Genomic DNA, 11,472 nt, shown 5'->3' with positions numbered 1-11,472 from the left:
AGCACTCACACTGTGAGAACACCTGCACTGCATTAGCGAGAGCACTCACACTGTGAGAACACCTGCACTGCATTAGCGAGAGCACTCACACTGTGTGAGAACACCTGCACTGCATTAGTGAGAGCACTCACACTGTGAGAACACCTGCACTGCATTAGTGAGAGCACTCACACTGTGAGAGAACACCTGCACTGCATTAGCGAGAGCATTCACACTGTGTGAGAACACCTGCACTGCATTAGTGAGAGCGCTCACACTGTGAGAACACCTGCACTGCATTAGCGAGAGCACTCACACTGTGAGAACACCTGCACTGCATTAGCGAGAGCACTCACACTGTGAGAGAACACCTGCACTGCATTAGCGAGAGCATTCACACTGTGTGAGAACACCTGCACTGCATTAGCGAGAGCACTCACACTGAGAACACCTGCACTGCATTAGCGAGAGCACTCACTGTGTGAGAACACCTGCACTGCATTAGCGAGAGCACTCACACTGTGAGAGAACACCTGCACTGCATTAGCGAGAGCACTCACACTGTGTGAGAACACCTGCACTGCATTAGAGCACTCACACTGTGTGTGAGAACACCTGCACTGCATTAGTGAGAGCACTCACACTGTGTGAGAACACCTGCACTGCCTTAGCGAGAGCACTCACTGTGTGAGAACACCTGCACTGCATTAGTGAGAGCACTCACACTGTGTGAGAACACCTGCACTGCATTAGCGAGAGCACTCACACTGTGAGAACACCTGCACTGCATTAGTGAGAGTGCAGCACTGCGTTTGTTAGGGACAACACCTGGACTGGCTACAGCCAAGGATCAAGCCTCTCACTGCCACAAAGCAAACCAGTGCCCACCCTGGAATGCCACGTAGGCCCTCTGCCTGTCATTGTACCCCTGGTGTTGGTAGGTTGCGCATAGTGGGCTGTTGAGTAAGCACTCTCTTACTGTAACATGTTGCTGCTTCAGTTTCAGTTCATTGTCTTCAGATTGTTCCCAGAGGCCCGCACTCCTCATCCTTCGCAAGACACAGCTGGCCTTCCTTGGAAACCTCTATTCCTTCCTTCTGCAGACTGGCAGAGTGCTGCGCTCTCTCTGTGGAAGTGGAGCAGCTTCCAAGAGCTGCTGAAGGAGAAGGAGTTTCATGTAGGTCCTTTCTCTCCCATGTGTCCTGGCCCTTGGCTAGTAGGGAAGGAGGGAGAGTGTGAGGCTGTGTGTATGTATCTTTGTCTCTCCCAGGTGTGGGGTTTGGAAGTGTGAGGCACTGCATCTCGTGTGTGTTTGTGTGTGTGTAATATGTGTGAGACACATACACTTGGTCTGGCTGAAAGCTTTCACTGAGACTGTACAGCTATAGTAAATACTGTGCTTTGCCTAGGTTCTTCCGACAGTTACTTTCTGCAAAAATCTTTTTTTTTTGTCAGTTGTGGGGCCTGAACTCTAGGCCTGGGCGCTGTCCCTCAGCTCTTCAGTTCAAGGCTAGCACTCTACCACTTGAGCCACAGCACCACTTCTAGCTTTTTCTGCTTATGTGGTGCTGAGGAATCAAACCCAGGGCCTCATGCATGCAAGGCAAGCATTCTACCACTGAGCCACCTTCCCAGCCCTCTACAAAAGTCTTGAAGGATGAATAAACCCTATTTGAACACTTGCCAGGCCTCATGGTATACCGAGTGTCTGCCTGCCAGGAATAGTTACCACCATCAGCCCCCTATCACTCATTTCTTAGGGTGTTTGCTTCATTTTGTTAGGGAAAAAGTTCAGCTGTTTTCCTTTTTTTTTTTTTTTTTGTTGGTTATGAGGTCTGAACTCAGGGCTTGGGCTCTGTCCCTGAGCTTTTATGTTCAAGGCTAGAGCTCTACCACTTACACAGTGCCTCTTCCAGTTTTCTGGGGATTAAATGGAGATACGTCTCATGGACTTTCCTGCCTGGGCTGACTTCAAACCATGATCCTCGAATCATGATCCTCAGCCTCCAGAGTTGCTAGGATTATAGGTGTGAGCCACTGGCCCCCACTTTCCCCTTAAAAAAAATTTTTTTTTCCTTCCTTCAGCCTGGGACTCCTGAAGGTGTAGTAAATGATGTATTCACAAAATATTTATTATGAGTTTAAAACAAGATCTCTCTAATTATGCCTAATCCCATGTAAATAAGCCATAAAGTATTTAAAAGTATTTACTTAGATTTGTTATCACCCAGTTGGATAGCAAAAAATCATCTGTAAGTGTAGATTAGTATTTTGTTTACAATTTCTCAGTAAGGAAAGCAGTTGGCTTTCTTATGTAGTTCCTGGTGATATATAACTCTTGTCCCTCTTGCCTTATTTGTCTTATCTTTTCTGCTTTCCCTCCCTATTGTGCTTTTTCCTCTTTTATCCTCTCATATTCTTTTTTTTTTTTTTAATAAAAACAATCCCAAGGCATTTCTTGTCACCTGATGATAACACAAGGTCATCAGAAATGTGCACACTAACAACGGGGCTCATCAAACAATATGAGCAGATGTTTTCTTAGATTCCCAGCAAAGAACATTAAAAAAACAAAACAAAACAAAAAAACACTGTATAAGATTTTTTTTTTTTTTTTGCCAGTTATGGGGCCTGAACTCTGGGCCTGGGCGCTGTCCCTCAGCTCTTCAGCTCAAGGCTAGCACTCTACCACTTGAGCTACAGCGCCACTCTGCCTTTTTCTGCTTATGTGGTGCTGAGGAATCAAACCCAGGCCCTCATGCATGCAAGGGAAGCACTCTACCACTGAGCCACCTTCCCAGCCCTGTATAAGATTCTTAATAACTTCTCACTTCATTGATCATTTCTAGTTGGAGACACTTTGTAGTAGAGTAATATTATCTCCTTTTAACATGATCCGACCCAGTTGTTTTCTTGACTTTGTTTTAGAATGAATTTCTTCTGCATCATCTAACACAAGGTTCATGTTTTCATCAAAACCAGTGATGCAGCCCTCTATCCGCATATTCACTTGCTCATAGAGCCACACCTGAATACGAGATCTATTTTGTAAGATTGATGGGCTGCACCATCAGCTTCTGCACCTTTTGGCCCTGGCCACAGTACGCCATGGTGGAATCTTACAAAGGCCACATGGATCAGCACTCCTCTCATATTCTTTTTTTTTTTTTGGGGGGGGGGTCCAGTCCTGGGCCTGAACTCTGGGCCTGGGCGCTGTCCCTCAGCTCTTCAGCTCAAGGCTAGTGCTCTACCACTTGAGCCACAGCGCCACTTCTAGCTTCTTTTTGCTTATGTGGTGCTGAGGAATCGAACCCAGGGCCTCATGCATGCAAGGCAAGCGCTCTACCACTGAGCCACCTTCCCAGCCCTCCTCTCATATACTTATAGTTAATCACTGTTTTTCTTTTTCCTCAGACCAATATATGAGATCTTTTTATGTTGTAAGGTCGTTTATCAAATTATTTCCATTTCAGAACCAAAATTTGTATACAAATGGCTGTCCTACCTTTTCTGATATTTTTAAATACCATTTTTTGTATTGTACAATGTACTTTTTATGATTTTTCTTTTCTTCATTAAAACTTTGAAAAAAAAATTTCCCCCCAGTACTGGGGCTTGAACTCAGGGTTCCTTATGTTTGCTACACTTGCTTTCTATCACTACTATTTGAATCATGTCTCTAGCTTGCCTTTTTGCTGGTAATTAGAAGCACAGTCTCATGGACTTTCCTACTGTCCTTGAACTATAATCTTCTAGGTCTCAGCCTCCTGGTTACAAATGAAGCCACTGGAGACAAGTTTTATTGAACCTGTTAATGTTAGATATGCTAGCTCACAAGTGTGGGTATGGCACGGTGCCTAGAGTGAGAACAGTGAGCAACTGCAGACTTGCTATCAGGGGCGCCCAGTGGGGGCCCTCTTCACAGGGCTGTGGCCTTGGCCTTCATGGGAACATGTGTGTCAGGGTTTATTTTATGAGTCATAGGAAGTGCTGAGGTTAATTCACATTGATTTGTGGAACTAACAACGTCTTAGAGGAAATAAATTGCTATGAGTATTTAAACCATGTTGTTCGCTGGGCATTGGTGGCCTGTTATCCTACCTACTCAGGAGACTGAGATCTGAGGATTATGGTTCCAGGCAGAAGAGTCTCTGTGAGACTTTTTTTTTGTGGGGGGGGACAGTTCCGGTTGTGGGGCCTGAACTCTGGGCCTGGGCGCTGTCCCTCTGCTCTTCAGCTCAAGGCTAGCGCTCTACCACTTGAGCCACAGCACCACTTCGGCTTTTTCTTTTTGCTTATGTGGTGCTGAGGAATTGAACCCAGGGCCTCATGCATGCAAGGCAAGGGCTCTACCACTGAGCCAACTTCCCAGCCCCTCAGAAATCTTTTTTTTTTTTTTTGGTCTGGTCCTGGGGACTGAACTCTGGGCCTGGGCACTGTCCCTCAGCTCTTCAACTCAAGGCTAGCGCTCTACCACTTGAGCCACAGCACCACTTCTGGCTTTTTTCTTTTTTGCTTATGTGGTACTGAGGAGTCCAACCCAGGGCCTCATGCATGCAAGGCAAGCGCTCTATCACTGAGCCACCTTCCCAGCCTCTGTGAGACTCTTATCTCCAGTTAACCACTCAAAAACAGGAAGTAGTGCTGTGGCTTAAAGTAGTGGAGTGCTAGACTTGAACAAAAGAGCTCGGAACAGTGTCCAGGCCCAGAGTTCAAGCCCCATAACCGATGGGAAAAACAAACAAACAAAAAAAGCTTATTATTTATTACATTGAAGTCTAATGGCATAGACTTACAAGTCACACGGGTTAGCTATTTGAAACTAGGCAAATTTAGGACAATTTTAGTTAGCGTCATATTCAGAGGTCATAAATAGTATCAATTTCTTTCTTTTTTTTTTTTTTTTTTGCCTGTTGTGGGGCTTGAACTCTGGGCCTGGGTGCTATCCTTCAGCTCCTTAGCTCAAGGCAAGCACTCTACCACTTAAGCCATAGTGCCACTTCCAGTTTTCTGAGTGGTTTATTGGGATAAAGAGTGTCAAGGACTTTTCCTGCTTGGGCTGGCTTTGAACTGCGATCCTCAGATCTCAGCTTCCTGAGTAGCTAGGATTACAGTCATGAGCCACCTGTGCCTGGCTAGTATCAGTTTCTGTGTCTTATTCTTCATTTCTTTGGGTTTAGTGTGAAATACATTCTAGAAGTGTGGCCTTTATATATTTGGAATTTTTAAAGGTCTGATATTCATAATCCAAACAACTGAAGTTTATAGCATTTTTGGTCCAAAGCATTTGCTGTAGGAGATTTGGGTTCCCTGTTTAAGGAATAGGTGTAAGAATAGATCATTTCTGGGCTGGGAAGGTGGCTCAGTGGTAGAGTGCTTGCCTTGCATGCATGAGACCCTGGGTTCGATTCCTCATCACCACATAAGCAGGAAGAAGCTAGAAGTGGCACTGTGGCTCAAGTTGGTAGAGTGCTAGCCTTGAGCTGAAGAGCTGAGGCACAGCCCCTAGGCTCAGAGTTCAGGCCCACGACCAGCAAAAAAAAAAAAAAAAAAAGGATGGGGGCTGGGAAGGTGGCTCAGTGGTAGAGTGCTTGCCTTGCATGCATGAGGCTCTGGGTTTGATTTCTAAGCATCACATAAGCAGGAATAGCCAGAAGTGGTACTGTGGGCTCAGGTGGTAGAGTGCTAGCCTTGAGCTGAAAGGCTGTGGGACAGTGCCCAGGCCCAGAGTTCAGGCCCCATGACCGACAAAAGTAAGGACAGGACCTCCTCTTTGAATCCCCTCTCTGAGTGGAGAGTCTTTCTAACTTTTACGGCTTTCTTTTAACTAAACTTTCTCTGTTTACCTTTAAAAACAAAAAAAAACAAACCTAAAAACTGTGGCTCATGCTTGAAATCCAAACTCAGGATCCTACTCTGAGTATCACAGTTCAAAGCCAGCCAAGACAGGAAAGTTCTTGAGACTCTTATCTCCATTTAACTCAGAAAACTAGAAGTGGTGCTGTGACTCAAAGTGGTAGAGTGATTGCCTTGAGTGAAAAACCTTAGAACTCACAGACACTGAGTTCAAACCCCACGACTAGGGACTGGGAAGGTGGCTCAGTGGTAGAGTGCTTGCCTTGCATGCCTGAGGCCCTGGTTCGCTTTCTCAGCAACACAAAAGCAGAAAAAGCTGGAAGTGGTGCTGTGGCTCAATTGGTAGAGCACTAGCCTTGAGCTGAAGAGCTGAGGCACAGCGCCCAGGTCCAGAGTTCAGGCGCCACAACCGACAAAAAATAAAAACGGCAAACCTCTTTTTTAACCAAAAAAGAAAAGGATGAGGATGGTTTTCTTCCTCAATACTCAGTTGCAGTTTCATCATAACATAGGGTACAGATCTTTGACTTTACTACAAATGGCAAGTATTTATAAACTTACTTTGCCCTGTGTCTTGTAGTTAACTTACAGGGATTGGCTGCAACTGGAACTGGACATTGAGCCTGGAGCTGATGTTCTTTCAGATGTGGAGAGGTGAGTGATGGAAGAGAGCTACCTTTTTTTTTTTTTAATATTTTTTATTGTGAAAATATTGTACAGAGGGGTTACAATTACATGGGCAAGATAATGAGTGCATTTCTTATCAAGCATTGTAGCCTCCTGCTTTGTTTACCCTTCCCACCCTCTCCCTGCCCCTCTCCCCGAGAGCTACCTTTTGAAGCCAGTCCCAGTCTCTCTGTCATCTTAGGTCTGTGCCATCATGTCCTCCTGTAATTAATCTTCCAGTTAGCTAACATTAGAACACAACATTCCTTTAGTCAAAAAACTAATTGGGGTGGGTGTTCTTTGTGGAGGGTGGAGGCAGCTGTGGCCGTTGGGGTGGGTGTTCTTTGTGGAGGGTGGAGGCAGCTGTGGCTGTTGGGGTGTGTGTTCTTTGTGGAGGGTGGAGGCAGCTGTGGCTGTTGGGGTGTGTGTTCTTTGTGGAGTGTGGAGGCAGCTGTGGCTGTTGGGGTGTGTGCTCTTTGTGGAGGGTGGAGGCAGCCGTGGCTGTTGGGGTGTGTGCTCTTTGTGGAGGGTGGAGGCAGCTGTGGCTGTTGGCGTGTGTGTTCTTTGTGGAGGGTGGAGGCAGCTGTGGCTGTTGGCGTGTCTGTTCTTTGTGGAGGGTGGAGGCAGCCGTGGCTGTTGGGGTGTGTGCTCTTTGTGGAGGGTGGAGGCAGCCGTGGCTGTTGGGGTGGATGTTCTTTGTGGAGGGTGGAGGCAGCCGTGGCTGGTGGCGTGTCTGTTCTTTGTGGAGGGTGGAGGCAGCCGTGGCTGTTGGGGTGTGTGCTCTTTGTGGAGGGTGGAGGCAGCTGTGGCTGTTGGGGTGGGTGTTCTTTGTGGAGGGTGGAGGCAGCCGTGGCTGTTGGGGTGGGTGTTCTTTGTGGAGGGTGGAGGCAGTCATGGCTGTTGGGGTGGGTGTTCTTTGTGGAGGGTGGAGGCAGCTGTGGCTGTTGGGGTGTGTGCTCTTTGTGGAAGGTGGAGGCAGTCATGGCTGTTGGGGTGTGTGCTCTTTGTGGAGGGTGGAGGCAGTCATGGCTGTTGGGGTGTGTGTTCTTTGTGGAGGGTGGAGGCAGCCGTGGCTGATGGGATGTGTGCTCTTTGTGGAGGCAGCTGTGGCCGTTGGGGTGGGTGTTCTTTGTGGAGGGTGGAGGCAGCCGTGGCTGTTGGGATGTGTGCTCTTTGTGGAGGGTGGAGGCAGCTGTGGCCGTTGGGGTGGGTGTTCTTTGTGGAGGGTGGAGGCAGCCGTGGCCGTTGGGGTGGGTGTTCTTTGTGCAGCATTTCTCAGGACTGATCCAGATGTTTGCTGTTGCAGACAGGACTTCCATCAGTGGGCAATCCATGAGCACTATTTGCTGGCACCGCTGGCTTCAGGGGGCTGCAGCGGAGACCTGGAAGTGGCCTGCACAGTTCTTGTCAATGAGCTGATGGACTTCTACCAAGGGTCAGTCATGTGATGCTAACTACATTGTTTTTTGTGATTCTGAGAACATATGATCATCCTCTTAATCTCGTCACTTCACCCAAAGTGTCTCCGGAAGACACTTCACCTGAGTCTGATCTCTGGATCAGCTGTTTGTATGTATGGCTTGGTTCTTTTTTGCACCTGGAGTTTGGGATCAGCAAATGTGAACAGTGGGACAGGCAGTTTTTCAAGTGGCATGGTCCCTCCTGGGCATGTCTCCCTTCTGAAGTGGTCTGTCATTGGACCTCAAACCTGTGCTAGCAACTCACAGGTTCTGCCTGTTACCCTAGCAGTGACCATTAGGTCACTAGGTTCTGTTCTCTAAGTTGTAGGTAATAAACTACATTACTTGATAATCATAAAAGAATTAAAATCTAAGTGCCAGTGGTTTATGTTAGTAATCCTTGTTACTCAGGAAGTTGAGACCCATAAGCTTGCATTAAGAGCCATCTGGGGCAGAAAAGTCCAAAAGACTACTTCTTACTAACCAGAAAAGGCTGAACACAAGGGGTAGATCGTGAATTCTTGAGTTCATGCTCCAGTATTGGAGGAAAAAGGAAAAAAAAAATCCTAAGGCTGAGGCCATACCTCATTAGTAGAGAGAGCACTTGCCTAACCCCCAACATGGAAGACCAAAAGCATAGTTTTACACTGTGCAGGCAGATCGTTGCTCAAGATTCCACAGGACATTCAAAAGCACTGTCTAGCTTCTGTGTGGCTGTTCCAGCATGATCAGTGCTGTTAGAATGTCTCTCTATGTAGCCCAGACTGGCCTGGAAAGGGACATCCTCCTATCCAACCTCCTGAGTTATTGAGATGACAGGCCTGGCCACTGTGCAGTATGGAATTTTTCCTACTGGAACTTAGTGGCTGAGAACAACATGCACCAAGCAAAGTGAAATTGGAGCCAAGTGTGGTGTATGCACAAGTGTGGCAGATGAGGCCCACGTCAGTGACTGGGCTGCTCATGTCCCATTTCCTGCCTGAGGAATTGCATGTTCTGAACATTTTATGTAGTCTTATGAGACCTTTATGTCTGGCTTACTTCACAGAACATAGGGTTGAACTCATGGCTTCATGCTTGCTAGACAGGTGCTCTACTGATTGAGTCAAGCTTCAAGCAAATTTTTTTTTTGTGGGACTTGAACTCAGGTTCTGGGTGCTGTCCCTGAGCCTTTTTGCTCAAGACTAGCACCTACAACTTGAGGTACAGCTCTACTTCCAGCTTTTTGTGTTTAATTGGAGATGAGACTCTCTCAGACTTTTCTAGCTGTAGGCTGGCTTTGAACTGTGATTCTCAGATCTCAACCTCCTGAGTAGCAAGGGTTACAGGCATGAGCCACCAGTGCCTGGCTTAGCAAATTGTTTTTGAGGTTCATCTCTGCTGTAGCAAGAGTCAGTACTTTATTTTTATCGTTGCATATTGAAGAATACTCCACATTTTTTTTTTTACTAACATTTTCTTAAATCATTCTTTCATTGATGGCCTCACAGGTAAAGTATGAATACTGCTGCCATGAACATTTTTTTAATGGATGCTGTGTTTTAATTTTTCTTGGGAATATGCATATGACTAGATTTGCTGGGTTATATGGGAACTTTTTTTTTTCCCTTAATTGAAAAATTTTTATTTCCCCTTTTAAATTCATTTAATTGAAGTTTGGTCACAGAAATAACACAACAGTGGATTTAGAGTCCTTTACAGTTAAACTATAAAACCAGATAGGTGATATGACTATCTTCTAAAGGGAAACAGGCCAAGCGCATGCCAACTACGGCAGGATATAGTGGGTTATCTGTATCCAGTATCTGTTCCCAGTACTTTTTTTTTTTTTTTTGGTGGTACTGGCGCCTGAACCCAGGAACTTTTACTTGCTAGACAGGTGCTCTACCACAGTGCCATGCCGCCAGCCTGATGTTTCAATTTTTTTTGTCAGTCATGAGGCTTGAACTCAGGACCTGGGCTCTGTCTCTTGACTTTTTTGCTCAAGGTTAGCACTCTACCACTTGAGTCATAGCACCACTTCCAGTTTTTTGGTGGTTAATTGACCTTTCCTGCCCGGGCTGGCTTAGAACCTCCTGAGTAGCTAGGATTATAGGCATGAACCACTGGCGCCCAGCTTCAATTCTTTCTTTCTTTTTTTTTTTTTTTTGTCTTTTCTTTCTTGGTATTGGGGATTGAACCCAGGGCAAAGCACTTAGGCAAGGGCTTTGCCACTGAGCTACACCCAGCCCAATGTTTCAGTTCTTTGTTGAAACTGAACTACATGTCTAGAAGGCCCTGCCCCCCATGGAAGATATAACCTGAGCTCACAGTGAACCACAGTGGAGGATACTAAAACCTCCTCCAGGTCCTCCTACAGCCCCCTAAAGAAGACTTTTTTTTTTTTTTTCTAAACTAATTTCACAGAAACACCCAAGCTTTATAACCTCCATGGCACTATCGGTCACAGCCATCCAGCTGGACTCCATGGCCCAGCTGCTCTGCAGGGTCCTGCCCTAAGGGAAGCCTGGAAAGTTGTCAGAACCCACACCCGTGGCTTCAGCCACGGTTGGGAACTTTTTTTCAAGGAACTACCATAATACTTTGCACATCTTGCTTTACCATTTTACATTTCCACCTGCAATATAAAGGATATTAAGTTTTAACGGACCATCATCAGCACTGCTACTATTTTCTGGCTTTTGTGTGTGTAGAGAGGGTGTGCCATTACTGGGGTTTGAACTGGAGCCTGAGTACTGTCCCTTAGTTCTTTTTGCTCAAGGATGGCACTCCATTGCTTGAGCCATGCCTCCATTTCCAGCTTTTTGCCTGAGATAAGAGTTTCTCTAAGCAAGGCACTAGTGGCTCTTGCCTATAATCCTAGCTAATGAGGAAGCTAAGATTTGAGGATTGCAGTTTAAAGCCAACCCAGGCAAGGTTATCTTTATCTCCAATAATTACTCCAAACAAGCTAGAAATGTCGCTGAGGCTCAAGTGGTAGAGTGCTAGCCTTGAGTACAAAGAGGCTCAGGGACAGAGCCCAGGACTGGCTAAAAAAGTTTCTCAGATGCCTAGTCTGGCTTTAAACCAAAATCCTCAGATCTCAGTGTCCTGAGCAGCTAGGATTACAGGTGTGAGCCACTGATGCCTAAAATTTTTTTTTAATCTGCTCAAAGCTACTGCTTTACTACTTGACCCACACTTCCACTTTTGGATGAGAGACTTTCTTGCTTTTGGGTGGGGTAGAAGACTTTCCTGCCCCTGCTGGCTTCACACTGATCTTCAGATCTCGGCTTCCTAAATATTAGGATTACAGATGTGAGCCACCAGTGCTCAGCTGTTTCCTGACTTTTCAATAATATCTACTCTTCAGTGTCCTTGGTTAAATTAATTCCTAAGAATTTTATTCTTTTCAATGCTATTTTTATAAGAATTATTGCTCTGTTTTCATTTTTAGATTATACACGTTTGTTTGTTTTTTTTTGTCGGTCATGGGGCTTGAACTCTGGGCCTGGGTGCTATCCTTCAGCTC

At 46.0% G+C, this 11,472-nt stretch overlaps 1 protein-coding gene and 1 pseudogene across 1 annotated transcript in view; one reads left to right on the top strand and one right to left on the bottom strand.

Annotated features, from left to right (window-relative positions):
* Window positions 1–11,472, top strand: part of Fanca (Fanconi anemia, complementation group A) — a 56,924-nt gene that overhangs the window by 34,967 nt on the left and 10,485 nt on the right. The window contains exons 28-30 of the mRNA XM_013035672.1: window positions 980–1,156; window positions 6,416–6,489; window positions 7,808–7,936. Of these exons, the coding sequence (XP_012891126.1) occupies window positions 980–1,156; window positions 6,416–6,489; window positions 7,808–7,936 (380 nt within the window). The remainder of the gene's footprint in view (window positions 1–979; window positions 1,157–6,415; window positions 6,490–7,807; window positions 7,937–11,472) is intronic.
* Window positions 2,468–3,089, bottom strand: LOC106000407 (annotated as a pseudogene).

This window comes from Dipodomys ordii, unplaced genomic scaffold, assembly GCF_000151885.1.
Source record: "Dipodomys ordii isolate 6190 unplaced genomic scaffold, Dord_2.0 Scaffold217, whole genome shotgun sequence".
NCBI lineage: Eukaryota > Metazoa > Chordata > Mammalia > Rodentia > Heteromyidae > Dipodomys > Dipodomys ordii.
Note: the sequence above shows the minus strand (reverse complement) of the source record. Positions and strands in the feature narration are given on the sequence as shown.